At 50.0% G+C, this 27750-nt stretch overlaps 1 protein-coding gene across 14 annotated transcripts in view; it reads left to right on the forward strand.

Moving 5' to 3' along the window:
- The window catches only part of NCOR2 (nuclear receptor corepressor 2), a 232456-nt gene that overhangs the window by 94659 nt on the left and 110047 nt on the right, over window positions 1–27750 (forward strand). For all 14 annotated transcript variants that reach the window (XM_071571895.1, XM_071571904.1, XM_071571906.1 and 11 more), the window contains 2 exons: window positions 19181–19360; window positions 24190–24303. In XM_071571895.1, coding sequence (XP_071427996.1) covers window positions 19181–19360; window positions 24190–24303 — 294 coding nt within the window. The remainder of the gene's footprint in view (window positions 1–19180; window positions 19361–24189; window positions 24304–27750) is intronic.

Raw genomic sequence — 27750 nt, forward strand, 5'->3', positions numbered from 1 at the left:
CTCCTGCAGTTGATGTGTGCATTGCTCTGGGCCTCAGCGTGTTGGAGAAGCTGTTCTGGGTGTGCTGGTCTGGAGGAAACGCAAAAAAACTGAGACTGGTCTTTGGCCACAGCTCTGGGCACTTGCAAATCTGGGCTGCTGACACAGGTAAAACCACTTCTTGCATCTATGCTAAGCTAGCAACTTCGCAACTGAATTCAGCACTGGGCTCTGATGGTGTAACCCACCACCTGGAACAGATGATAAAGACTTTCCTGACAGGCTCTGTGCAGAGGGAGACATGTGTTCCCAGAGTGTTGGCACACGTGTTGTCAGGGTGTGTGTTCCAGAGCAGTGGCACACACATGGTGGCAGGATGTGTGTCCCAGTGACCAGAGCTGGAGAGAGATATTTACTGTTCTGTCCATCCTGCTGACTCAGTGTCTGATGAAGTCACTCAATACTTTATCTAGGGCAGCTTTGCCAAGCAGGTTAGCTCTTTGGGTGAGATGCATCATGTGAGCCCAGTATTACTAAACACACTGCTGGTTGTTTAGATGGAGTATCCTAGGAGTTGTTCCCTTACTCCTTACCCCATTCCATGCCGTTGCAGTCACTGCGTGGGGAGGAGCTTGGTTTACTCATGGGAGTAACAGCATTAGGACTGTTTTTCATGGTGATTTTACAGATTGAGCTGATTTTTGCACAGTAAGAGCTCCACAAAGCCCTCAGTAAAAAGAATAGGGTTTGGTTACACACTCTGGGCGCCAGCCTGACTGTCCCAGGGGATATAACTGTAATGGATGTTGCTCCCAGGCAGTGGATATGTCTTGGTCTCAGAGCAGTGGTGGGGCTGAAATGCAGAGTCAGGTCTGTGGTGGGGTGTGAGTTTAGCACATCCCTGATAACCATTGATAACTGGATTTACCAACCTTCAGCCCAGAGCAGAGAAGTTAACATCATTCCTGCACATTTCCAAGGCCTTTGTTTTGTGCCATAATCTGTGCTCCAGAGATGGCGTAACTGATATGGTGAATACTGGTAGCAGGTTCCAGAGTTTTTTCCCCCATGAGAAGTGCATCTCTCATGCCTTTTATGCCTCATCTACCCCTCCCACATATGAGGTGAGCTGGGCCCCTTAACCCTTAATGCTCAGGATCATAGCAGCCTCACACCAAGCAAGGTTTACTCTATAAGGAGAAGGTCATGTCTACTCTTGGGTCAGCACATTCTAGCTGGAGAAAGCTGACATGCTTTTGGGCTGTGTGCCTTTCAAAAGCAGCAGCTTTCAGCTAAATCTCACTTTGTCTAGTGGAAGATAATGCCTTAGTGTACAAACCTCACATTGTTCATATCCTCAGACACTGGTGTTGCTTTCCAAGCCAGGGAGCAGAAGGTTGTTTTCTTGCCTGCTTTCCCCACTTCAGCATCTTTTTCCCTGCAAGAGGGGTTGCTGTCATGTTGCTGCAGTATTGTGGTCCTGGGATCCTGCTGCTGAGTTTGGATAGGAGGGCTCCAGTGAGCTCAGTCTGCTTGAGAGAAATGAAATCTCCCCATGCCCTTTGTGCCAGCCCAGGCTGATGCTGCCCCTGGGAAGGTGCTCCCTGGAGCTGGATGACAACAACCAGACACAGCTAAAGCAGGGCTGTTTTTTCAATCACTACAAGCCTGGGTGTGGGATTCATTGGAAAAGCTGCTGTGATGTGGCTTTGCCAGGTGTGTTCTTGGCAGAAATGCAGGAGCTTGTTCCCAGGACCCTTGATGGCTTCTGCTTTCTTTCTTTCCTATAAAGTCATGGACCTCCATCATGTAGCAGCAGCCAGGAGTAAAGCAGACAGCCCCAGAGCAGCCCAGGGATGCTGTGCGTGATCCTTGTCCCTGCACATACGAGCGCAGCTGGTGCTGCCTGTGATCCTGCCCCATGGGGATGGCAAGCGTGGCACGTCTGGTCGATCGGCTCCTGCTCTCACCTCTCCAGAGCTGGAGCTTTATCCTGTCTCCCCACTTCTATCTCTTCTTCTTCTTGTTAAGCTTCCACTTGTTTGTCTCCCCATTTTTAAGACTGATCTTCCACCATGTATGTGGTTTGCTGCTCCTTCCTATAGGATGTGAGTCAGTCATGATGTGCATTTAGTCCCCTTGCAAGGGCTGGCTGGCTGCACTTACATGTAGCCTATTGCTCTGGCAGGAATTCATTTACAGGGAGACGTGTAATCCCATGGGTATGGGACTGGGTGGAGGCTTAGGAAACCTGAACCTTGCTGCCATCTGCCCTGGCAGGCTGCTGGTCACCGGGTAAGTCTCTTCCCCTTTCTGTATCTCAGATTTCCCCATCTGTACAAGGGACAATGCCACTTCCCTCTTTTGTAAAATAATTAACAACTATGGATGGAAAAAGGCAATTAAGAAGCCATGTGTTGTTAGGACTGGGACTGTGCTTTACATTGTGGAGAGGTTTTAATTTCTTCCCTTTCTGAGTGAGTGTTTTTGTTGTGTTATGGACTGAAAAATGGAATGAGGAAAGGGAGGGGGGAAGTTTTGGAAAAGACAGCACCAAGGCTAGGAAATACGTATGGCAAAGCAGAAATTAGGGCAAAGGGCATTTTGCTTTGATGCATATTAATGTAGATTTAAAAGCAATTAATTGAAAAAGGAGGAATTAACACATTTGAAATGCCTTTTTAATGATGCATTGAAGCCAGCAGCGTACATGCCAAATTTCACACTGGCTGCCCATTCCAGAGCCCAGTTTACAATGAGCTCCTGGAAGACAGGCTGTGGGATGGAAAGGCTCTTGGCTAGCCTGCAAACTCGTGCCCCAGCCTCAGGCTGGCGGGGCACCGAGGACAGCCGAAAGGCCTGTCGGGAGCCCTGTGTCCTCCTCCTGTGCTGGCCAGTGCCCTGGCAGTGCTGGTCCCTGGTAGCTGCCCCATCCCTTGCTGAATGTTCCAGGGGAGAGGAGCAGGAGACAGGGGTCTGCAGCAGCAGGGATTTCCCTGGTACAGGGCAGAGGGCAGTGCCACAACTCCCGATACAGATAGCTGGGCTGGCTGGTCGTGTTTCTGCTCTGTGGCTTTGTTATGGGAACATTGATCTGTTGCTGGGATTAACCTCTCAGAGTTTCCAGTGGGTTGGTTTCGCAGTTATTAATGAAACTGGCTGGAACTTGTGTTGACCTTGGCAGAGGCCCCAGTTGGCTTGGAGGTAACTGGCAAAAGCATAATCTCTAATTGAGTAATCCAGGGCTGGGGGAGGGGAGCAGAGAGCGGGTGGACACGCAGCAGTGCTTTGAACTGGGAGAGCTCGTCACTCGGGCGGGATGCGTGGGAGTGGAGGGCTCGGAGCGGCGCTGAGCACGGCGGCCACCGAGGGAATTAGCAAGCAAAAGAGAGGCGGCATCTTGGATCTGGCACCCCAGGCTCCCTCTTGTACAAAACAGCCCAGAATTCCAGTGCCTCCCTGTGATTTATTGCTGTGGAACAATAGCACAGAGGGGCTGGAGAATGGAACAAGCTGTGAGCGTCGGCCGTCCCTGGATGCGTGTCCTCTCGTAGCCTCTGTTTGCAGCTTGGATCATGCTGAGCTCTCCCTTCCCCACTGGAGGTTGTTTATCACTTGGGAAAATGAGGTCTGGGCTAATTTCTTGGCCTTTTGGTGAATTGTCTGCAAGTGGGGACCCTCCAATAGCTGGGCTGTCTTCCCTAACTGTGTGCCTCTGCCATGGGAGAGGGAGATGCTTACTTAGTCAGCTGTGGCTGTGCCCAAATCTTTAGGGGAAGGGGTGACTGTCAACAAGCCCCATGGGACACCCAGGCAGAGGGATTGTGAGGAGTTGCTGTAGCACCGATGGACAGGGGACACACCCATGCTGCCAGCATCCTGTTGCTCCCTCCCAATTATCCAAAACCCAAGTGAGAGACTTTCTGCCAGCATGTGGCTTGACTAGCCCTGTGGCAGGTGAAATGCCTCGGGCACATTGCCATGAAAAGAACAGTTCTTGCCTCGACGACTGTGGAGTGCTTGATGCAAAGCCTGCACAGGCTGCATGGCTTCCCAGCTGCTTCTTGGAGGAACGGACTTCTGTAGAAGTGGCTCTAACCTCAGGTCTGAGCAATGAAATGAAACCGTTTTACTGGGTACAAACACACCTACGTCTTTCCTGCTTTTGTCCTCCTTCCCCTGCAGAGAACGGCAGTTCTTGTTAACTCTCCTTACAGCCGTGGCTGGGAGGCAGCAGGGCTCTCCCCGAGAAGCCGAGCCAGTGGAGTGGGGTGACCATCAGGAGCAAGTGGAGTGGTGTTACTGAGTCCAGGAGCTGTAGGAGGATCCTCCTCCAACGTGTTCAACATCCACCCATCTGCTCTGAGCTTGCTCACGCTGTCGACTTGTGCCTGATAAAAATCTGGTTGCAAAAAATGATTTGGTGGGGTGGGGAATTTACGTTAGGGCAGCAATGATTCAAAGCTATTTCTGGGAAAATGAGGGAGATGTTGGCATTCTCTGTCATTCCAAACATATTTAAAAGCTGAAATATTTGCATTGTTCACGTTGTCACAGTGCAAACACTTCTGGCTGGATTTCTTCCACCCCCTGCTTTCCTCCCTGCTCTGAAGATCATTTCCAAATTGCATGAGGATGAGTGTGAATGTATGGACCCCTGCTCACCTGCATGTGAACACACACCTTTGGGCATGTGTGTCTGCTCTGTGCAAGCAGAGTGGTTCTCCTGGCATGCCCAGCAGTCCATTCTATCACCCACTGTGCAGCAGCTGTGTCAGGATGGCTGTGAGGGGTTGATAGCAGCCCGTGCCATGCACCAATGTGGGATGGGAAGCCAAAGGAACAAACAGCCTGAGAAGTGTTGTATCTGGAATCTCTGTCCCATGCATGGGCTCATGCTGGTTTAATTTGAAAAACAGATGCTTTTAGGCGTTGCATAGTCCTTGTGAAATATTCAACTCCTCCAGCCTGCCCTTTTTGCAAGACACCTGGTTTTATTCCATTTCTCACCTGAAGTTCCTATGGCCAGAGAACTGAACTATGGCCTGAGAGACGTGTGTATGTCAGGGAAAGCCCTCATGGGCTGTGGAGACATTCCAGAGGCAGAATGTACAACCCCTGGACCCTTCCCCGAGCTGCCTGCAGCCTGGCTCTTCCTGCCCTGGCTGCTGCAGCCTGTGGTGGTCCCTGAGCCACAGACAGCAGGGCCAAGGCTCAGTGCAGCTGAAAAATCCACAGTAGAGCTGACAGTGCCTCAAGCACAGGTTGTTTCGCACTTCTTTGGCTCATTTGTGGTGATCGACATCGAAAACAACCTTTTAAATTACCTTTCAAGCCACAGCAGTGGTGAAGGGCGATGTGATAAGCCTGACTGCTTCTCGGGAGCCTGCTTCATCATTTACATAATTGGACTTTTCTGTTCCACTCAGTCAATATTATAAGGCTTGCACAGGGCGACATCTCACCTGATCTGCTGGAGGGAAAGAAAGTCCCTTGACTTCTTTGTGTGCCTCACCCCTGTAATTGGAAGAAATATTGCCAGCTCTTTCTTGCTTGCAACAGGGCAGCCTGGTGAGCTGGGTATGCTGTACATGTGTGTTCAAGGATACTTCTCCATCTATGTGTATCTATTTTGTCTTCCATTGCAAGGATTCTAATGTACCCTGTTATGTACTGGAAATGCAGGAGAGAGCAAAGCTAGTTTGCTACTTTGTCAGTCCTCGAATGGGACTTAGGAGATACAGGATTGGTGTGGCAGGAACTGGTACTGGTCTCCTGTGCGTTGCTCCAGAGCATGAATAGGATGTGGGGTGAGGAGGGCTGTGCCAGCCACTGGTGCTGCCTGTGCTCAGCCCATTTGCTACACTTGTATTGAAAAAGAACCTCTCGCCTGGAATAAATTTCCAAGGGCAAATTCAGTCCTGCTGCTAAGAGGAACATCCTGGCTCTTTTCTTCTGCAAGTCTCAGCCTGATGCAGTTTTCTTCTCTTTTCCCGATCTTCGGGGAGGGGATGTGTATGCTGCTGGACATCCTGCAGATGAGCTCGGCCTCCCTCCTTGTTCAGCATCCCTGCACACTCCGTATTTCCAAGGATCTTCCTGGGGAGGATGAGGAGTTTGGAGGGAGCAGCTTGGGTGTCTTCTCCATGAACATACAGCACCAAGCACATTTTTGATGCTGTACTTTTCCATGGTTAGGAAATGCAGCCCATCCACTGTTCTGACTCACAATGAAAGCCAGTGAGTTGTGACACCCATCAGATTGATTCTGGGTGCTGTGTTTTGAGGAGGAGGGTATTTCATGCTAATACCTTCCTTCCAGTGCGGGGTGGAAGCCTTGGAGGAGATGTAACAGCAGTCGATGGTGTTTGCCTCCTGCTGCTGGAGGGGATGGAGTGGGGGAGTGATTTCAGAGATGGATTTGGCAGAGATGACTTGCTGCTCTTTGTGCCTGTGGTGATGGAGCTGTAATAACATATTGAACATGGCAACAGCCCTTGCTAAAGCTCTGTGACTTCACGTTCGTGCTTCGTGGAGCCTCATCTCTTAACAACACCCTTAGCATCGATAACAAGAGAGGAGCTGTTGAGTGCCAAAGGGCCTAGTTAAAATCACTCACTGAAAACCTTTCTTTTTGGACCCAAACTTGCTTTTTAAACAGAAAACTCTTTGGCTGTGTTTTAGGCAGAGAACATTCAGAGGGTTTTTTGGCTCTGCAGATCCATGCTGCCTGGGGGGGCCGGGGGGCGATGGACGCTGGTGTGTGTCAGGAATGCTGGCTGTGCTCTCAGCAAGCAGAGAGGGGTTGTTTTAGGACAAGCTGACAGGCCCTTGGCTTGTTCTGCTGCTCTCGAAAAATGTAATTCTAATTCTTGGCACCTTTTTCCAGGAGGATAAGGAGCGAGAGCACAGTGAAGCCTGTTCCCTCTGCCCTTGGAAATGGGCTTCTACCCAAGAGCAGAGTTGGCTCAGGGTGGGAGTGATGTTCTCTGTCCTACCTGCAGTTTGGGGGATCAAAAGCAGAAATTAGTGGGGGAGAAGCAGCGTGGGGAGAAACAACCTGAATCACCTCCTCGCAGCGTTGACCTCAATCTAGTTACTCTGGTCATCTCAGTGCTCTGACAGAGCATCTTATGCAGGTGCCAGCATTCCACCCAGGTTCTGCTTGCCTTCATCCCAGCCAAGGGTGGCAGTCCCTTTGATCCTGCACCTTTTCTTGTAAGCGAGGAGTGGTGCCCTGTCGTCTGGCAGTGCCAAGCAGCAGCGTGGGAGATGGGGCATTGGGTATGGCGTTTCCCATTCCTCTGCTGCATCCCAGGGGGTTCTCCTGGGGCTACAGAGCCCGTGGCACCCAGCTCCAGCACATGCCTGCTAACCGCTATATCCCTTCCTCTGCCTGCACGGTAATTCTTCCCAGACTTGCCTTTGAGCAGCCTGCTCTGGTCACTGCCCAAACAGGGTCTGATTTCTTTCCTCCCTGTGCTGTTCCCTGAGGAGCAGCAGTGATCATTTCTGCCTTCTGATCTCCACTTTGGATGCTGTCATTCCTGTGGCTGCTTAAGAAAGAACCATTGCCTGGTGCAAATCAAGCCGTCCCACGTGGTTACATGACCAAACCAAGCACAGGCTTTTATTTCAAGCTGGTTTCCAGGTCTGTGTTACTTTATCTCATGCCAGCCATCTCAGGTATGATGTAGAGCAGATTGCCCCTAGCAGCTAATGTGTTTCTGCCTCAGCAGCAGAGAGAGTGGCAGATGTAAACACAGGAAAGTTACAGTCTTTCAAACACAAAAAACTTCCAAAGAATAGGTGGGTATGTGTATATAAGTATATACAGTGCATTATATTAATGGCTTTCAATATATTTGGAGAGAGATGTGTAAATTCATGCTTTCATGAATGTTTCATGTGTATATACTTTTTTATAGGTTTTTAAGTAATTGAAAAACATACATTTTTGTATATATATATATATACACACATGTGTATCTTTATATATATGCTGCCTTGTATACTTGTAAGCTGTTTTTTCAAAGGCTTCTTCCAGCCTCGTTCAGTGCTCCTGCCTTCAGCAGGCACAAGGAGAAATGCTCCAGTCTCAAGCAAAGCTAAATATTGATTTGAGTCAATCTGGGTGCACTTGGAGACATCACTAGTGTTCATGAATGCAGCATAATCGCTGATTGGAGTGGGGAAATTTCATCATAAAGGCCCCAAAAGGGAGGTTTATTATTGCTTTCTTCCAAATGCCTGAATTTTATTAGCTTCAGTCATTCTTGGCAGGGCAGTGGAATGGGATTTTATAGTTAGCAAAGGAAAAGTAAACACAGTAATCATTTCACAGCCCTGTGCCTGCCAAACCAAGATGGAAATTCCAGCCTTGGTGGGAAGCTGCTGCTTTGCTAACAGATAATAACTAATTCACTGTAGGCTTATTCTTACTGTGAGAGTTGAGATGTTCAGGTTTTTCTGTAACACCCTGGTCTGGGAAGGCAGAGGTGCTTCATACTTTTCTGCAGCTACAGCCTGGGCAGAGGTTTGTGGTTTGAATAACTCCCAGAGCCATTCACAGTTAAAAATGGTGTGTCTGCTCTGAGCCTTTGGGAGCTGCTCTGTCCCACGCTCTTGTCAGTATTTGGTCTTCCCTAGGTCAGTCTTGCTTCGGTTGCAGAGCTGAGTGATGCTTGAGGAGTGACACCTTTGAGATGCCACAATGGTCCTTGAGCCCTGTGGACATCTTTACCTGCTGAATGGGGGGAGGGATATTATGACAAAAAAATTCTCCATATAAATCCAAAACTCTCATGAAAGGCTTGTTTTGCGTGTTTTCCTGGGCTTGTTGAGGCGGAGGGCTTGGCTGCCTGCTCAGATCTGGACCCGCACCCGCCTGCCTTTCCTGATTCTGGGGGATGTCATTTCCTCCCACCTTCCTGCCCTACCGGCCTGGGGTGGTGGTGGGGATGGCCAGCACTGCCCCCCTGCCCCCACCATCACGGGGTGCAGGATGCGGCTTCCTGATGGAAAAGCAGGCGGAGCAGCGAAGGAAATGGCCACTCAAACAAGCGGCCAATGTCGAGGCAGTCCCTTCCACGTGTCTGCACAATTATTAGAACAATAAAGCATTGAGCGCAGCCGGTGGCTGGCTCTGATGGATGGTGCAGCTGACGGCTGCTGTGCACCACCCGTGCTCCCTGTCAGCACGGATCCTGCCGGAGTGTTGGGCCCTGCTCTGTGCTGTGCTGCCTCTTCATGGCACCGAGATGGAAGTCAGTGCAAGCAGCTGGGGCCGTGTTCCACATCCCCACCTGTGTCTGTATCAAGATGTGCTTGAGATGATGACTGATGGATGTGTTTTGTGTGGCCATGGGGGCTATCAGGCTCCTGGTGAATTTCTTGGGCAGTGGCAGGGCAGGCGGAGCATTGTTACCGTTGTGTCCCCCATGGTTTCTACAGGTGAGAGGTATTTGATGTCCAGCTTCATACACTGGAGAGCACAGCCAGAATGGACCTGTACATTAGGTGACCCTGAAGACAGTGGAGCAAGGAAGTGATGACATGCAGCTGGTAAGGGAAGCTCACTGGATTGCTGAGGTTGGTGGATTGAAGTGGGAGCAGGTACTTAAGTTTTTTAGGCTGACACAGTTGGAAGAGTTGCTGCTGGCAGTGAGCAGAGGTTTGATGCTGGGACCTGTCATCCTGTGCCCAGTGTGCTGGGAGTCCCCAGGGGAGTTGTTGGTGATCCTGGCTTGGTGAATGAGAGAGAAAATTTGGGTTGGTCGCACAATGTACCTCAGCCACTACTCAAACCATTTCATGTCTTGTTTGCATTTCCTTTCTCCATCAGGCAGTCTTCTCCTCAGTAGACAGCTCAGCCTCCAGGATTTGGGGAAAAATAATTTTCAGTGATGGTTTTGAAGGGAGGGAGGGAGGGAGCATGAGTTTCCTGTTAAGTGTATTTCACTTGTGGTGGTTAAAAAGAGCTGTCTTCAGTCATTCCCTTCTCTCCCCTCTAAATTTGATGCCCTTTCAAGCCAACTTCCAAAAATTGATGATGTGTGCCATCTTGATTAACTCCCAGACAAATCCATGCTTCACAGGGCTGCCGAGAGCTGCCTTATGTGTGTCCCGCTGGGATGTGCGTGGCTGAGGAGTCCCTGCTCCTCCTCGCCCTCCTGCCTCCTCCCTGGCAATAGGAGGAAATTTAAATATTTCTGAAGAGCAACATTTCCATTTCAAAAGCTGTTCGTTCAAGTGCGTCTGGAGTGGGATTTCTCTCCCCCACTCCTCTCTGAATGGGAGCTTTAGAAGTCTCATTTCCTCTGCTTGATAACACCAGGCTGAGAAGGGCTTTTGTCTTTTCATTTCCCCTCAATTTTTTATTTTTAAATCAGTGAGCTTTGGAAAAGCTGCTGTGGTGGATTTTCCCTCCCCCGTATTTGTCCGTGTTCTGGAGGATGCACCTGGCATCACCCAGTGAATGAGCTGGAGCTTCCTGGGGAACAGCCCTGAGCTGAGCAGGCACCCACCTGGGAGCACCCTGTCAGTCACTCCTGACAGCAGAGGAAGAGGTTTGCTGGCATGTCGATGCAGTGAAGCACTGCACTGCCTTTCCCAGCCCTCCCACCAGGGCCTTACGTGCCCCAGCACCCCTGGACAGCATTGGTGTGATGGTGCTGAGCCTGGCTTGGGATCTGGCGCTGTGTTTCCAACACATGACACTGCAATGGCTTTCATCCCACTGACTGGTTGCCTGCTTGCTTTTTGGCTGATGTAGCTTTTCCAGTTCTTGTGAAAATACATATTTTAAACAGGATGCTCAGGGGAGGGCAGATACAAGCAGATGCAGTTGCCCAACTCCCACTTCTGCAGGACTGAGGAGTGTGGATGGAGTTGCTGTCCCACCAGTGTGATGGCATTTGTGCTGGTCACTGGAGTATTTCACTGGTATTAAATAGGATTTGTTTATTGCAGAAGCCTTGTTTACAAAACTGCAGCATGCTTTTCACTTGGCATCTAGGGCTGGAGGGCTTTCTACCTGCTTGAGGGCCAGCTGGAATATGGCATGGACCATTCCAGCATTCTCTGTCAGGATGCCTGCTGGGATTAACATAGACCTTGATGCTACATCCCTGCCTGGTTGATGTGCTGGAAAGATGTGGAATTTGCTTTGCTGCATGTGCCAGTTGGAAGAAGATGGGTAGTATTGCCAAAAATAAAAAATTGAAATGAAATGTTGGGAGGCTAAAGCTTTCAAAGGCACAGAGTGAATGTTCTGTTCCCCTGAGGTTTGTTGGGTTGGGTGACAAGGTGCTTTCCAGGATGCTGGAGGAGGTTTGGGGATTGTGCCTGCACTCCCAGGCAGGGCACCCCTTCTGCCTCCCTGGGGGTGTCCCTAAAGAAACTCCCTGAGCAGCAGACACAGAGAGAAATGCAAAAACAGGAGAGAGAGATAGTTCAATGAGGTCATGTCACCATGTCCCATGTTTCCAAATCCATGGTGATTATGCAGAGGTTCCTGTGAAGGCTGCCCAAAGTTGGGCAGCTCCTGGGAGTGCGAGAGATGTTTGAGCCCCGGTGCCCTGTGGCTTTGCTGGGAGAAGCAGCGTCTGGCTCTGCCATGAACTCCCTGTTACCTTTAAAATGCAGTTCTCCAGCGAGGGGTGCTCACCCTGCTGCCTGGCCGGGCACCAAATCGGGCAGTTAGAAATTTGCCTCCCTGCTTTGGCATTTCATGTAATCAGAGGCTTTTTTCACAGTTTGCTCCTTTTTAAGAGACACCAAACAAGCATGCTCGCATTGCCTGCTGCCTCCCCCATGTGTTGTTCATGCGCTTCCCAGGTGTTTAAGTGAGCTGGGGGCAGCCCCCTCCTCTCAGCCTTCATAAACCCAAGGGAGGTCTTAGTCACCCAGGCTGTGGTTTTGAGTATCTTGGTGCAGGATTTTGATGCGCTCTTGAGCCGACTGGTTACGTGCCTGGTACCTTTTTCATGCAAACCTTTGCCTCCCCAGCACTGTAGTTTCATGGTGGTTTTCCATTGCCGTAAGCCAGCACTGTTCCCACAGAAGTGGTTTTGCTTCTCAAACCAAGACATCAGTGCTTGTCTCCTGGCTCCAGCTGTGGGTGAGCCTGGTCCCTGCTGCAGCACAAAAGGCTGTGGGCAGGACATGCCTGGCAGAGACTGCTCTGGGGTGGGCAGAGGGGAGGCTGTGGGGAGCTGGGGCTCCAGTGTCTGTGCCTCTTCCAGGTTAGCAGAAGCTCCAGTGGTTTAAACACATGGGTTTGAGTTCATGAAGGGAAGGTGGGGATTTAGGGCTGAGGTGCTGTGCTAAGGGACAGTGATACTCTTGGCAGGACATCGTTGAGTGCAACATCAGCACTGGTGGAGTGATGCTCTCGGTGGCTGCTGGGTGAAAAAATTATTGAAAGAACATTAAAGTTTCCAGTGGAGGAATGGAAGAACTTGGTGCTCTGCCTCCTACTCTGACAACCTTAAGTTGTCCTCCCCTTTTTTTGCTGGAAGCAGCAGGACACGACCTCTTTGAGTTACCTGGCCCTCTCTTCAGTGCCTGGGACAGACTCCTTCCCTTGCTGAGGGGGTCGCTGGCTGCTTTAGTCCATCCTCATCATCTGGTTTGTGGTCTCAGACTTTACCTGCTGTCCAAACCATGACTCCTGCATTTATTCACAGCTCTTTTAGGTCACTCACTGTTGGCCTGGAGTGCTCCACACATGCCTGTATGGTCCTTCCAGCTCAGCCCTTTCCCTTCCTTTGCAGAAGTATGGGCAGAGTGTGTTACCTGTCTTGGAGCTTCCCAGGAGCAGGACCCCGCTCTCCCTGCTTGCTCAGTTCCAACTCTTTCCCTAGAAAAGCACCAAGATGAGATTTTTATTAGTATTTTTTCTTTTGACTTGGACACTTTTTCAGCACTAACAAATGCAACTCGCTGGCAGAGAGTCTTACCAGATGTACTAACTGTGCTGAAGATGCTCAAAGGAAAGGTTCCCAGAATCTCTCTGAATGTTGCAGAAAGGCATATTTTCCTGTAAACTTGTTCTTGGAAGCGGCAGAGTTGCTTTGGCTGAAATTCACTGTTTAGGAAAAAAAAAAGAAAAAAGGCATAAAAATGCCTGAAGATGATGTTCAGCATGGAAAATTTCAGTCCAGACAGTTACTGTTTGAACAAACTTGGGGTCAACTGCAAATCCGGGGATGCAGAATAGGCAGTGTTCAGGGATTCTTAATGAGAGGTGGAGCAATTAGCTCCTTATTATAATGAGTAGATGGGTAGGTGAGAATTCATCACTCCTGCAAGTCAGTGGGGAATGTTTGCATTCAATGCAATTATTACCCACTAATGGGGAAACGCAGGACGGGAATGAAAGGCACAGCATCCATTTGTCGGTGTAATGCCTTCGGCTTCAGTGGGAGTTTGCCCGAGTAAAAGGTTTTCCAGATCTGACCCGTTATTCTAGGCTGCCTCTGAGTCCATAAGCTGTGTCTGACGGTGCTTCAGTAGAATTCTGCAATCCTGAGATCCAGAGGCAGCATCTGTGCAGTGTAACACCATGGAATGGCTCTTTTGAGCCCAAGCAAGTTTTGCGAGACCAGTTACAAGGCCTTGGTTAGTGCACTGAACTGAGGCACTCGCTGGCAAGGTTTTACCACCCTCGTAAATCTGGCAGGGGGGATGGGGAGGGAGGGTCAGCATTTGGTCCTGGTTTTGCAATTAAATTGCTTCAAGCTGTTGAAACATTGGGGAAGTTTTTTGACCTACTTTCGTGCAAGCTTAGAAATTGTTGGGATGGTTTTTTGCTCTGTCTGCATGGAATTCAGCAGGATTACAGAGGAAAGGAATTTCGTGGGCCTTCTCGTAAAGTCAGATTTATTTTTAAAAAAGGAATTAAGTATAAAAAACCCCAGCTTTGTCTTCAGACAGCTTTGGTCTCCAGCTTCATGAATTCCCATGAGAGCACGTACTGGGCTGTATCCAGTGAAAGTGATCCCTGTTTTCTCGTCCCTCACTGCCTGCACATGCCATGAGGATGGAGGCAGGAGGTGGGTTATGCCTTGGTCTCACACCTGGCATCCCTCAGGAGCAGTGGTTGGCCTTGCACAGGATTGCCCATGTTCTCATAGCTGGTGAACGTGCCACAGGTGCTTCCCAGAGCAGACAGACATCTACATCCCACTTGGGCAGCCCTTGGAGCACATGGGGATGCAGCCCAGTGAGAGTTCAGCAGTGTTTAAGAATTAAAATCTCGTTTGAAGTGCTGGGCTGCTGAAAGAGCCATTAGCACAGCAGATGGCCATGAACAAAAGAGTTGCAGTAACTCGATGTACTTTTCATTGCTTGGGCTCCCTACTTCCTACCTGTGCATTTCCCCAGAGAAGTGGCATGTTATTTTTCAGCCCCTCTAAAGTTTTCCACCTGTCGGTGATGTCGTCCTGAGGCTGCTGATGTGTCAAAATGTGTTGAACACTTTTCCAGTTAAAAAAAAAAACCTTTGGTTTGTATTTGGCCGATTTGAAAGTTTTCTATGTGTGTTTTTGCCTTAGAACCTGATGGATGGAAGTGTGGGGTGTTGACTTTCCTGTTCAGTTCTCTTCTCAGGGAGTGTGGGAAAGCCCTGGGGCTCAGTGTTTGCTCTGAGTGTGATGCTGCCCGTCCATGGGCACCTAAACAGGGAGGATGAGCTGCTGGCTCTGCCATGTGGCACAGTCTCACACGGATGGGAGTTTGGGAGGGGTGTGTGTTGGTGGAATACTGGGATGTTCACTGGCTCAGTGCTGCTGTGAGAGGCTCTGGTGACAGAGGTGTTCCCCTCACAGGGAGGCCCACTGATCACAGATTCATATGGGGTTTTTTGGGAACTGACTTGAGGACAAATTGCACAGCCCCAGCCTGTCCTGCCTGCTTTGGCAATCTCCTCCAGCCCGTGAGGACTTGAGATGTGCGAGTGGGCAGAAGTTGGAGATAACACCTCTTAATCCCTCTTGGTGCTCCAGCAGGAAACGCTGCTGCCGGCTGATAATTAGAAAGTGAACAGACTGTGGAAGAGATGATGTTGGCATCCCTAAATCTCTGTCCTGGGCTTGGGGGAACAGTGCTAATGATGTGGATTAGAAAGGCAGGGAGAGACCCGGACTTACTGAAGACGATATGTAGGGCAAACACCACGTGCCGTGTGGGAGCTCCTGAGGGTCATCCTGAGCAAGTGGCTCTGATGGGGTGTGGAGTCTTGGAAGCTTGCCTGTGGAGCTTTGAAGAGACAGCTGTGCAGTCCAGGGATCAGCAAGGTCAAAATGCATTTTACAGCAAGAGTTAAATGTGGATGGAGCAGAGATACTGATCTGCCATCTCCTGAGGGTGGGAAGCAGCCGAGAAAAATGACCCTTCACAGAGGCTGGGCTGCATCCAGCTGTAGGTGATGAGCTGAAACATGGCACAGTTGCTCTTCTCCACCCCAGCAACCCCCATGAGCTCCCTGGTCATATCATGAGGTGGGTCAGTAATGCAACATAAGCAGGTGGCAGTGGTCTCTGGGGCATTGTGTCCCCGGGACCAGGGTTGGGTTCCCACTGTATTTTTTCTTGTGGATGCAGTTGCTGGTGTGTCTGAAGACAAGGACATCAAATCTTCCAAGGCATCAATGGGCAATAGTCTTATCCTTTTCCTTACCCCTCTTTCTCCCATGTTTTTACAGTCATTACTTAATAGCATGTAGTAGGCTTGCTCTGTTATCTGTGTTGGGAATTTTTATCCTTAAGTGTGTAGGAGAAACCCACCCCAAAGCCTGGCCTTGCTCTTTGACAGCCTCCTCAGTGATAATTGTTTTTTTCAGTGCCAGCACCTCCTCTTGCTGCGGGGAGGTTTATGCAGCCTCTGCCCCCCACACACCCACCCTTGTTATCATATAAATCACAAAACAAGGCCAGGGATAAACAGGAGCTGCAGTAGCTGTTAGCCATGTGTAAAAACAAATCACATGGAAACAGTATAATTACTGAGAAAATATCAACTTGAGTAATGCGGTAATTGTTTTCTTCCCTCCAGCAGATTTATTCCAGCTCTCCCGGCTCTTGCTGGTTTGGAAGTCTGTGACTTCACGTTAATAAGAAGAATTTCACGTTTCACACTGCACTTGTTCAGAGCCTGGGAATGACACTGTCTGGAGTAGGGGAATATATTTTTGAGTCATTTCTTGAGAGCAGTAGGGAACAGAGCACTAGTTGAAATATCTGTGACAATTGGGATCTACCCCAGGCTCTGGGTGGACTCTGGTTTTTGCAGACCTCTTTTCAACCCATTTTTGTGATTTGGAAGAAGAGTGTCTTTGTGCCTTGCATAAATCCAGGAGCTCTGCTTTTTGGACCTCATTGCATGGGGAAGGTTCTTTTTTGTCTTCGGTTTTGTTTTTTCCTTCCTCTTGCTGCCTGTCATTCCTTTGATTTAGAGAGGTGCTTGTGACTTGACAGTACCCAGTTACGTGAGGTCCGGGGACAGTGCCCCTCTCTGTTGTTATAATCATCTCCTAATACCAGATGATGATGATGATGTTTCTGCTGTGACTTGCATCTATTTCCCTTACTTAGCTTTGCTACTCTTTTGCTTCATATTCTTTAAGGTAAAAAGATAAAAACGTATCAGGAACCAGGTTTCCAAGGGATTTTGTGGCAAGTAGAAGTTTTAAGATGCCCTGTCTTGCATATTGGCAGACGTTTGAGAGTATCATTTGTTTCACGTGAACAGAGAGGAGTCTTTCTGTCCCATGTCTTTGGCAGGTGACTTGCTTTACTTTAGAAAAACCTACCCACCTACGATCCACTGCCACTTCCCCTTCCTGTGCCTTAATCTGAACAAGATTTTATGAACACCTAATTTATCTTTTGTGGTTGTCCTTCTCCTCTTGACTTGGAAAAAACCCCAAAACCACAAAAAAACCCAGTTGTGGAGAACACAAAGCATTCCCACTGCACCAGCCTGACCATTCTTGATGTCTAATGCTGGGAAAGTAAAACAGGATGGGATCTGCTCTTTGAGATTCTCCAGAAAGCTTTGACATTCTTCTTCTAGTTTCTCTTCTGAATGGATGCTGGATACAATCAGCTTAGCTTTCCAGTTCCTTTATGCTCATGGGGCTGGATGAGCCCCAGGCAGGATAGTGAGAAAGGCGTTTTGGGGTGCTCCTTTGCCTTCTGTCCCTTGATGGCAGCAGTGAGAAGGGTGTTCGTGCCTCGAGGCTGTACCCAGCAGTGGTTCCCTTCTTGATGTTTTGATGTCTTCTCCAGCTAGAGCAGAGTTTAGCCAGGGAGAGGAGGAGGAAGGGGCCAGTGAAGGATGATGGTGTCCTGGGACATGGCCACTTTGTTGGGAACCATCCTTTTTGCCCCTCCTTGTTCCAGCTGTGCCTTGGATGACGTTGCCCATCCCTTCTGGAGTGGAACAGAGCAGAGCCCATCTCAGCACAGCCCCACCAGACAGGGACTGCTTTTGAAGCCACATCTCTGTGGCTCTACTCGGCTGTGGGTGCAGCCTCCCAGGAGACAACTCACTGTGCTTCATGCCCATCAGGACAGGAGCAGGGTGGAGGCCACCCGACCTGGTTCTGCTTTGTGGTAAGCACATGCTGCTGAGATGCTGAACAGTGCTAAGGTGGCATCTGCACGCTCACCACACTTGGCATGAGCTGCAGCATGGCCAGTGAACAACCCAGGACCATCATCCATGTGCCTTGTTAGATGGGGGAGCACAGAGGAGTCCACAAGCCACCATCCAAGCTCCTTTGTGGCACCCTTGTCCTGCAGGAGAACCAGCCTGGGCAGAGGGTCAGCCCTGGGCACTTGCCAGTGGCTGTGTCAGCACAGAGGAGAGGATGCTCAGCACCATTTGGTGCAGAACAATGTTGGCTTTGTACAGGGCTGCTGTAATGAAGGTAGCAAAGTTGTGTGAACTTCTTCCCTTGTTCATCTGCCCCCATCCCTCCCCTCCTCTCCACAGCAGCTGCAACATGCTGGCTGCCCAGCCTGACAGCGGTTTATGGTTACAGAGCCACTGCTCCTCTTCCTCCTCCTCAGGAAAAAGAAATCTATCCGCTTGCTAAGCAAATGAATAGATAAACTTTTAATTAAGGTGTTGGGTGGCTGCCAGAGAGGAGCATCTCGGGTCAGGGTAGGCTGGTGGTGTGCTGTGATCCCCATCTGCGTGTCCAGTGGCTGTTGAACAGCTTCTTTCTCCCAGGTGCATTCATCCATGGTGGGCAGACTCATCCAGGCATGCAGCTTGCATTGGCAAGAGACAGGCTCCTTTGCTTGGGGCTGGCAAGGTGAAGGGAGGCAAGTAGGAGAGGTGGTGTGGCTCCAGGATGCTCTGGGGTGCTTGTTGGGCTCAGCAAAGTTGTTGCATTGCTGGAGGCAAAGCTGAATGTTTCAGTGTGTTTTGTGTCTGCCTCCTGCCCATGGCCAGTAGAGCTGCTCCCTGTCATGGCCACAGTGGTTTTGCTGATCTCTCTGGTCTCTGACTTGTAGGGTCTTGTTGACCTGAGAGCTTCTTCCCGTGGAATTTGCAAAACACTGACAGTTTGGTCTATTTTTATCTTGACTTGTCTCTGCCCTTTTTCTCCATTTGTGGATGGATGCATTTAACATTCAACAATCAGAGCACACCCAGAGTTTAACAAGAGATGGAAGAAGGCTTCCATGAAGGAGTCCTCTTTCATCCCAGGGACTGCCCTCATACCCCCTTCTCCTTCTCTCTGGTTAATGCTGCTCTTCTCTCCAGCACAGCTGTGGCTGTGTCCGAGGAGGATGTGTCTGTGATGCCTCATTTTTGCAGAGAAGATGTAGCCCTGAGCTCTTTGAGGGACAGTGTTGTTGGGAGCTCTTGAATATGAAGGGGTTTTTATTGATCCTGTAGGAATGCAGGTAGCACTTAAGGTGGTGGGAGCCTCTGAGTCTTTGGCAGGAGGAAGAGCTGGTGTCACATCCCTGGGAGAGTAACCCGGTGCTCTTTAGAGACACTGGAGGTTGTGGAGTGCTGCAGTGATGTGATCTGACAGCTGGTACTCCTTAGTCTAGCAGGGTTTTTTGAAGGTTTTGTGTATCTCAGAAGGCTGAGAATGGGCCAGGGAGCTGTGGGAGGATGAGAGAAGAATCCAGAGTCTCCTGGGAGAGAGATGACCTGGTTGTTTTGTGTTCCCCAGGATCGTGGCCTGCCTGGCAAACTGGAGCCCGTGTCACCTGTGAGCCCTGCTCATGCTGACGCTGAGCTGGACCTGCTGCCTGCCCGGCTGTCCAAGGAGGAGCTCATCCAGAACATGGACCGCGTGGACCGCGAGATCACCATGGTGGAGCAGCAGATCTCCAAGCTGAAGAAGAAGCAGGTAAGAGGCTGTAGTCTGGAGAGAAGCACACATTCTTGCTTTTGTGTGCCACCTTATGCCCTGGCCTTGCCCATGCACGTCTACAGAGGATCCACCAGGATCATCTGTGTCCCTGCTCACTGTTGTGACATGTGTGGTTGCTGCTGTGCCAGAATTCTGGAGCTGGTAGTTGTGAGATGAGGGAAGGGAGCTTTGGAAGCCCAGCTTGTGGTCTCTTTGCATGTCAGAGGACCTTAAAGGGAGAAAAATGTGCCCTTGGTGACTTGCTCATGAACATGCAAGTGGTCAGCGGCAGAGCCGGAAGCACAGCCTGGGTTGCCCAAGTTGTCTGAACAGCCCAGCATAGCACAAGTCTTTTCTTTTTACTTTTCAGCAATTGTCTCTCCTCAGTGCTGCTGTTGCCAGTATTCAGGACTGGGCTCTTTAAACCATTGCTGAGACATCCTAATGATTGGCCTTTCCTGTGCACCCAGTCCCCATCTTCAGGGCTTTACAGCTCTGCAGCCATGAACAGCATCTGGTCCAGCTCCAGTCCAAGCTGTGCCTGAGCCAGGGATTTGAACCTGATCTTTCTGGTTGCTGCTTTACCCCTGCACAGGAACACTTTCCAGCAGGGTGGGCAGCTCAGTGTTGGCCTGTATACAATTACCATAAACCCATTAAGAGATTAATATGACAAAACCTTTGGGGACATCTGTGAAAAAAAACCCCAGAATTAAAGGCCTTCACTTCTTAACTCACTTCTTTGCCTCTCTCTTTCTAGTTGTTTTATTTTCTTTGCTTGGGGCCGCTTTCTGAATGCCCTGATGGCTGCTAATATCAGTCTGGCTGAGAGGAACCACCTTTCCCAATGGGTGTGCAGTAGGAATTTGGGAATGGAGCAAAATCTCTGCTTGGGCTGTTGGGTGAAGCTCCTTGAGGATGAACATGCAGTGGACCTTTCCCAACAGTTCTGTATTTTCCCATACCAAACCCTATTCCTTTCTGTCCTGCAAGACAAAATAGGATGTTTTGGTTTTGCTTTCAAACATTATGTTTTAATTAATGCAAAGGACCCTTTTCGTCATGTGTGTTGCTTTATATCTGCAGAGGTATCAGAGTGATTAGGATGAGGGAGCCAAGAGTGTTCAGAAGCAGCTGTGCTGGGGGTGCGAGGAAGCAGCCCTGTGTACCAGTTGTAGAGCCCAAAGGAACATCTGCAGTGATGGAAACCACAGAGGTTCCTCTTGCTGGTTTTGGTGGGAGCTTGTTGAAGGCAGCCCTTCCCCTCTCCCTCTTAGAAGGCTCAGGCAAAATGTTGGTGTCCTTTTCCATCTGGCAGTCCGGCTGCTGGTCCATGTTTTTAACTCACATTGGAGGAAGGAGGCACAAACCATGATTATTTCCTACTGTGGGGAAGGGCTTCCCGAGTGGGATACATGCCCAGCATGGCAGTGCAGTCCCTTTCATGGGAGGGGCAAGGACCGTGAACTCCGATGATCCACTGCCTGACTTTCCAGGGATGCTGAGGAGCTGCTGCTGCTGGAATCAGCATATGCTCCTTGCTGTTAAAATCAGGCTGGCCCTTCTGTAAGGAAACGTTTTGAGTTTTTTGTTGGCCTCTTGGTTGCTTTATTTCTTCCCTATGAACAAATTCCATGATTCTTCATCTCCACAAAAATGCTCTGTTAAATGGGAAGGAAGATGAAAGGGGCTGGGGGCTGTTGACAGTAAAAGTATCCTCTCCCCTCCTTTTTTATGTTATTTTTTTCTTTTTTGGCACATGGTGAAAAAGTCATGTGGTAGCAAATATGACCCCTCCAATATGGCCTCCTTTCCCCTCTGGCTGGAGCCTTCCCCATCCTGGTCCTCCAACAGAGCTGGCACATCTGGGAAGAAGCGTTTTTGGAGCAGGGGGTCCTCTCTGAGGTGCTCCAGGAACGTTTTGTCCATCTGTGCGCCTGAGCTGTCAGTGCAGGAGGACGAGCAAGGGAAAGCAATCAGCCTGGAACAGATACCACTCCTGCAGGAATGGTGGTGGAGCAGGGGAGAAATTGTATGCAGCAGGAATAACCTAATGCTTTTCCCCTCTGTCTTTTGGAGGCCTTCTCAGGGTAATTAAATACATTCATATGGAAAGGCTGTGCAAAACAAATCCCAACCAACCCCAATCCGCTATCTCTCTCTTTTTGCTTGTTCCAGTAATGGCAGGAAAGGCTCTGCCTGGACTTTGCAAGAAGCAAATGTCTTCAGCAAGCTGAGAAACCTTCCCCAAACCCTGAACACCCCTGGCAGGAGGCCACCTCTGTCAGCCATCCCCCGCTCATTCATGCACCATATGCGCTTAAATCTCTCGCTGAGTCCTCTCTCCCCCTCTTCCTGACAGGGAAGGATAATCCTTATGCATTTATTCCTGGCAGCAGTACCGAGGATCTGAAGGAGAAATAAACTGCTGGGCTGTTCTCTGCAGTGGCGCCGGAGCCTCCCTGGGCGCTGAGCTCAGCAAAGGGCTCTCCGGGAGTACAACACTCCCACCTGGTGATGGAGGTGGAGCCGGCTGGGTGGAAGAGCTCCAGGGTTTCCCCTTCCATCTTGCTTCTGGGTTTCCTCTGTTTTCCCCTTGCCTCTTTGAAATTGGTTTTCAGAAATGCCCTGTGTCTGGAAGCCTCTCCTTTTCCTGGGCAGGTGAATCATCCCAGTACTCAGGTGATGGCAACTGGGTGCATGTGGAACAATCTTGGCTTCATCAGGCCGGTACCTCCAGCACAGGAGCTGGTAGGAGAGGGGTTGGGGGTCTTCCTGAAATGCCACCCACCTTCCTGCCAGCACTGCTGGCTCCAGTGGCCCCTCTGCAGCACATGGTGCAGCTGAAGGGACTCTTACCTGGAGAGGGCACCTTCTCTGCTTGGAAATGGGTTGTCCTGTGGGTGCTGTAGGAGCCAGGGTTGTGGCTAATGGTGGCATCTTGCACCCCTTCAACACTGCTGCACTGTCTTCATTTGGGGAGAGGAGGGGGCTCTTGGGCAGCCACTTCTGGAAGTGAGGAGGGAGAGAGTGTGGAGCTGTCAAGACTCATCTCTGATCCCGCTTCTCTCCCTGTAAAGGTCACAGTCCTAGCCTGCCTTTTGTGACAGACCTTTAAGAAATCTATTTTGTCCCTGTCTGGGAACCCTGACCTATTTTGCTTTGCCATTTCCTGTGGCTCCCAGGGGTAGCTGTTGCTGGCTGAGCCTCCTACAGTCAGGTGTGCTGCCTTCAACCCCTCCTCACATCCTCACCTCCAGCATCTGGCCCTTTAATAATTGTACATCACTATGCCACAGAGAGTAAGAGTTTAATTCTCTACTGTATTTCAGCTATAATTAGATTTGTATTTTTTCTTCTAATGAGCTGCTTTTAATGAGCCTCCACTTAGTGGCAAAATTTCGTTTCCTGATAGGCCATCAAACCCTCCTGTCTGAAATCCCTTACCACACCCCCAACCACTTGGCAGGATTTTTGTGGGTTTCCATAACAAGATAGCCAAGTTTTGAATGCTTTGACTTTTTTTTCATTGTTTTTTTTCTAACACAAGTATTTTCTCCAAATGAAGTAGAAAATGTGTCCTGATCTGTTTTGGTGGCTCATCCTTTGGTGTCTATGCTTCTGCTTTTCCCTCTATGGGAAAAGGTGTCCACTTGTGGGAAGGTGGAATTTACAGCATGGGGTCCTTCATCCATTGAAACACATCTGATTTAAGGAGTGTGAGTTTCCTCAGCCAAGACATTAGACCTGTCTGAGGGCTTAAGTGTTTTTTTGGGCTGCATCCTACTGCTCTAGTGTGCTAAAGGTGTTGTCAGTGGCAGCAGAGATGATCTGGAGGAGAAATAGTTGCCCACCTTCTTCTCAGACCACCAGCCACTGCTGGCTCTGGTAGGTCAGTGGTACACTTGCCCTTGGTGCAAGCCAAGTCCCAGGTGCATTTTCTTCCTAGTGCAAGACTTGCTTGATTTTCCCCATGCTTCAACTGAGGATGCTTTAGCTGGAGGAAAAAAGTACAAACATTTGGAGATTCACAGCTAAGCAGTGAAAAAATCCTCAGCATTTTTTGACAGCTGCTCCCTCTCCTGTGCCTGTGCTGCCCCACAGCTGCTGTGCAGGGCTGTGCTCTCCCTCCTCACAGGCTGGCCCCAGGAGGAGCCTGGAGGAATCTGTGATTTCCTCTTTCAGCTGAGCAGTTCCTCAAACTTACAGGAAGGATGTCTCCTCCTGCATGACAGTGTTGGGAGAGGTGGAGGTGCAGGTGGAAAGTCAGGTTTACCTGCTGATCACGGTGATATTCTAAAGTGCAGGAGTGGCTGGTGCACAGTCATTTAGTTCAGAACAGTCATCCTGAGGCATCTCCTCCAAGTACTCCATTGGAAGGGAAGCTGAAGGTGGAGAGCAGCCTTGCTGGTCACTCCTGGCTCTTCCACCAGTTCCTGCATGCAGCTCTGGAGGCAGGTAGCAGCAGGGAGCTGGGCTGGAGCTGCTGTTTCATTTAGGGGTTTCCAGTGAAATCATTATTTTCAGCTCCAGGAGGCTCCTTGGAGGCAGGCCCTCAACCTTCATGCCTAAAACACACCGACTCACCAGCACATGGCTGGTGCCTGGGGCAGGCTGGTGCTTTGCTTGCGTGGCGGGGGATGCTGTGCAGCTCTCCTCCCTCTCCCCATCCCTCCGCAGCCTGACCCTGCCCGTGTCTTGCAGGAAGTCTCTTGCCATGGCGGTTTCTGCCTCGGTCGCGGTATCACAAAGAGTCTCGTGTGGACGAGGACAGCTCTGCTTCTTGCTGTGACTCACCCTCCTCCTCCCCCCTCTCCTTTCCACAGCAACAGTTGGAGGAAGAAGCAGCCAAACCACCAGAGCCTGAAAAACCCATCTCTCCGCCTCCTATCGAGTCCAAACATCGCAGCTTGGTGCAGATCATCTACGACGAGAACAGGGTGAGTCTGGAAATGATGGAAGTACAAACGTGTGGTCGTATCATGTCATCCTGGCCAGGGATGGGGAGTTTGGGAGGAGCCAGGTGGGGGATTCTCCTGGGCATTACCCCTGGGGTGGAGGCCATGGGAGTGGGATAGATGGAGCCCTGTAAGAGAGTGACCACAGAGGGCTCAGCCTTTGTTGATGAGCACTGATGTCTTCTGAAGAACCTGCCCGGGGGGTTTTCTGTCATCAGCCTTAGATTCGAAGTGTTCAGGAGATGCTTTAGACTCCCTTCTGTTATATATTTGTTTCATCCTCTCTCACAGGAGCAAACATGGTCAAAACTGCCTCAGAGGATGAGGTTTGGTGTGGGGTGGGCTGCATGAATGGAGGGGGACATCCATGGTGCTCCAATACTGACAGCCAGCTATGAGCTCTCCTGGCTGTCCCTGAGCCCCCTCAGGCTGGAACATAAAGGATGTGGATGCAGCCATGGCTGATTTGTGGATATTGGATGCTGTAAATAGCATTAGCAAAGGTCAGGCTGGCATCCCTGGCTCTGGATCTCTGCCTTGACCGCTCATTTGTCAGCCTTTGCCTGTATTAGCAGCCCGAGGAGACATGAATTTTGCTGTGTGCATCGGAGCGGTGCTCGGAAATTGGGCCCTTTGGTAGATAATCAAGCATATTCATTTTCATTTAGGTGTTGGATAAAAAGGATGATTTTGCATAAAAGGAAAACTACCAGTCGCTAATTATTTTGAATTGCGAGGCCTGCGATTTCACTGGGAGCTGCAGAAATCCAGGTGCCCAATTCCAAAAAAGAAAAAAATCGCCTACCCTGCGCTCCCAGGCAGTGCAGTTTTCCTGGTTTTCCTTTTTCCATCTGCTTCTTTCCCTAAGCCGTAGGAAACCCAGCACTAGCACAGTCTGCTGTGCGAGTGGGTGAAGGCTGAGGTTGATGTGTTTGAAGCAGAAACAAGCACCAGCTGGTGGTGGCTTTACAGCACTGGGCTTTGGGGCAGATGCTTAGTGTTCCTCAAAACCATTCTCACCACCAAGTGCCCTCTCCAGGGTCTTGGGCTTGATGGGTTATGCCTCCTGTGCAAGGGGTGAGGCTCAAAGAAAGGAGCTCTCAAACATTTTTATTCCTGTTCCTTTGAGCCCTGTCCTCCTTGGACAGTCTTGTGTAGCTGTACCACGTTAGAAGGTGAAGAAATGGGTGGTGGGGTTGAGGCAGAAGAGAAAGGTGATCTTCAGCCATGACATCCCTAGCAGCCTGCATCATACCAGTCCCCATTAGCTGGAGCTAGCTCAGGGCTGAGTGTCCTGCTGTGTTACCTCCTGTCTGCCCATGCCAACAGAAGGGTCACATATTCCCTTCCCACCTCCCTGAGTCTCCTATCACCTTCTCTATGGCAGACAGGATATGCTCTCAAAGCCTCACCATGGCTCAGGGCTGTGTCTTGGGGCTGTTGCCCTATCCTGTGGCTGATGGCAGGGAGTGTGAAGAGCAAAAATGTAGTTCTACATTTCTCCTTGAAAGTACATAACACCTGAAACATGGTCACACAAAGTGCTCAGAGCTGGTGGCATCCCTTTGTCAGTGTTGGGCTGATCCTCAGAGCCAGCCTCGGTACCCGGAGTGTTTCACTATTAACCTTTGTGAGAGGTCCACTTGTTCCAGGTGGGTGCTCAGCAAGCAAAGCTCACATCAGACACCAAATTGCTGCATAATTTCACATCTGGCTGCATGTTCGTGTCTGCGTGATCCCTGGGATGGGTGAATGATGATTCTTCCCTGTTCTGGTAAAGTCCCCTTGTGCGTAGCGTGTAACAAGCCTGATTGCGGTAGGGGACAAACCAAACAACCTTCCCCTTGGCTTGATAGAAACCATAACAGGCTGCAGGGAGGTTCCTCCTTTGGAGAAGACAAGATCTATCTATGGGCAATGCAGAGGTGACAGCCTTGCTGGCCCGTGGTGATGGCTGAGGCTGGGTGATGGAAGGACCCTTTCAAGTACCATAGCAGGGACATGCCAAGCTGTGGGCTGCAAGGGGAAGGGTGTGCTGAGCACTGCCTTCATTGTGGCTACAGTTACAAAGGTGGGATACAGGATGCAATTTTCCTTTGTAAAAACAGTCCTGGGCTCAGCTTTCAGCCTCTCGTGTATTGGACAGGTTTGGGATGCAGTTTGGTGATGACCGCTCTTCCCTTGGGGCCAGGAGGAGGAAAGCTGGAAGAGGAAAGGACTTGGGAACAGCATTGGTTGAGATCATGAGTGGCAGAGTGGCTGGTGGTTGGATATGCTTTGAGTGGGTTTGGTGGCAGCAGAACCTCTGGGTTTATCCAGCTGTCTGTTGGACAGGCACTCTTGTGCTGGCCTGTGGCTTTGCTGTGACTTAACACTTAATTGCAAGGTGAGCTGATAGGAGCAAAGGGCTGTGAGCCAGATCTAGACATATTGATTTAGAGTGGGGAAGGTTGCTGAGCCAAATTTTAAGCCTTTCTGCCTCTTCTGTGCTGTGAAAAAACAGTGAAGTTAATGCCTCGGGGTCTGCTTGCAGGAAGAGCGTCAGTAGTGGCTGAGCCAGGGCTCCAGCCTGCACACAAAGGGCGGGAAAGCCGGATTTACTCGCATCTCTCGGCTTGTGGCTTGAGGGAGGCAGTGCACGGTAAGAAATGCAAATAAAAAGAGGATATTCAGGCCTCAGGAGGAGGCGAGAGAGCAAAGCAACCCCAGAAGAGCTGGCAAAGCCTGAAATGATCTTTTAAAGAGCAATGTTGTGGAAGGGGCAGAAAGCCAGCCCTTGTATCAATCCCAGAGCAGGTGGGAGCCGGCAACTTCGTGGAGGGGCTTCTGCCTGGCTCTGGCTTAATTTTTCATGAACTGCGGGTCTGTGCTCCACCGAGCATGCGGGTGTTGCCGTGCCTGTTCCCACCACTCCTGCCAGGCTGGGCCGGAGTTGCACACTGTGTGCAGTTATACCCTGAACAAAGGAGAGACCAAAAACGGTCCATGGGAGAGGAGAGGTTACGTGAGGACAGAGGAGCTAGAAATGCCGGAAAATCAAGTTAGCCAGCCATTCTGTGACCTACTTTCCTTTTGGCGATAGCTGTGGCTTTGCAGGCGTGAATGGTTTCTAATTTTAGCTTATGGTTCATCAGGGAAGCCTATATATTTTTCTCACCACTGGGCTGCATATGGACGAGGGATTTGGGATGCAGGTTGGCACTGGACTATATCTGATTTTCTCAAAATTCAGGTTCACTAATTCTAAATGCCCATCATGCTGCTGTTCTCTCTTGTGGCCTACTTAATGTGTATGATTTGAAAGTTCCTTGGTGTTAGGAGGATAATTATGGAAAACATGACCTGTAATCCCCTCTTGTCACACTCTGCTGGACAAGTAATTGATTTCCAGGAAAAAAGGTGACTGTACAGATTCTCCTGGGGAAAAGT

The sequence above is a fragment of the Pithys albifrons genome, chromosome 17 (assembly GCF_047495875.1).
Source record: "Pithys albifrons albifrons isolate INPA30051 chromosome 17, PitAlb_v1, whole genome shotgun sequence".
Classification (NCBI taxonomy): Eukaryota; Metazoa; Chordata; class Aves; order Passeriformes; family Thamnophilidae; genus Pithys; species Pithys albifrons.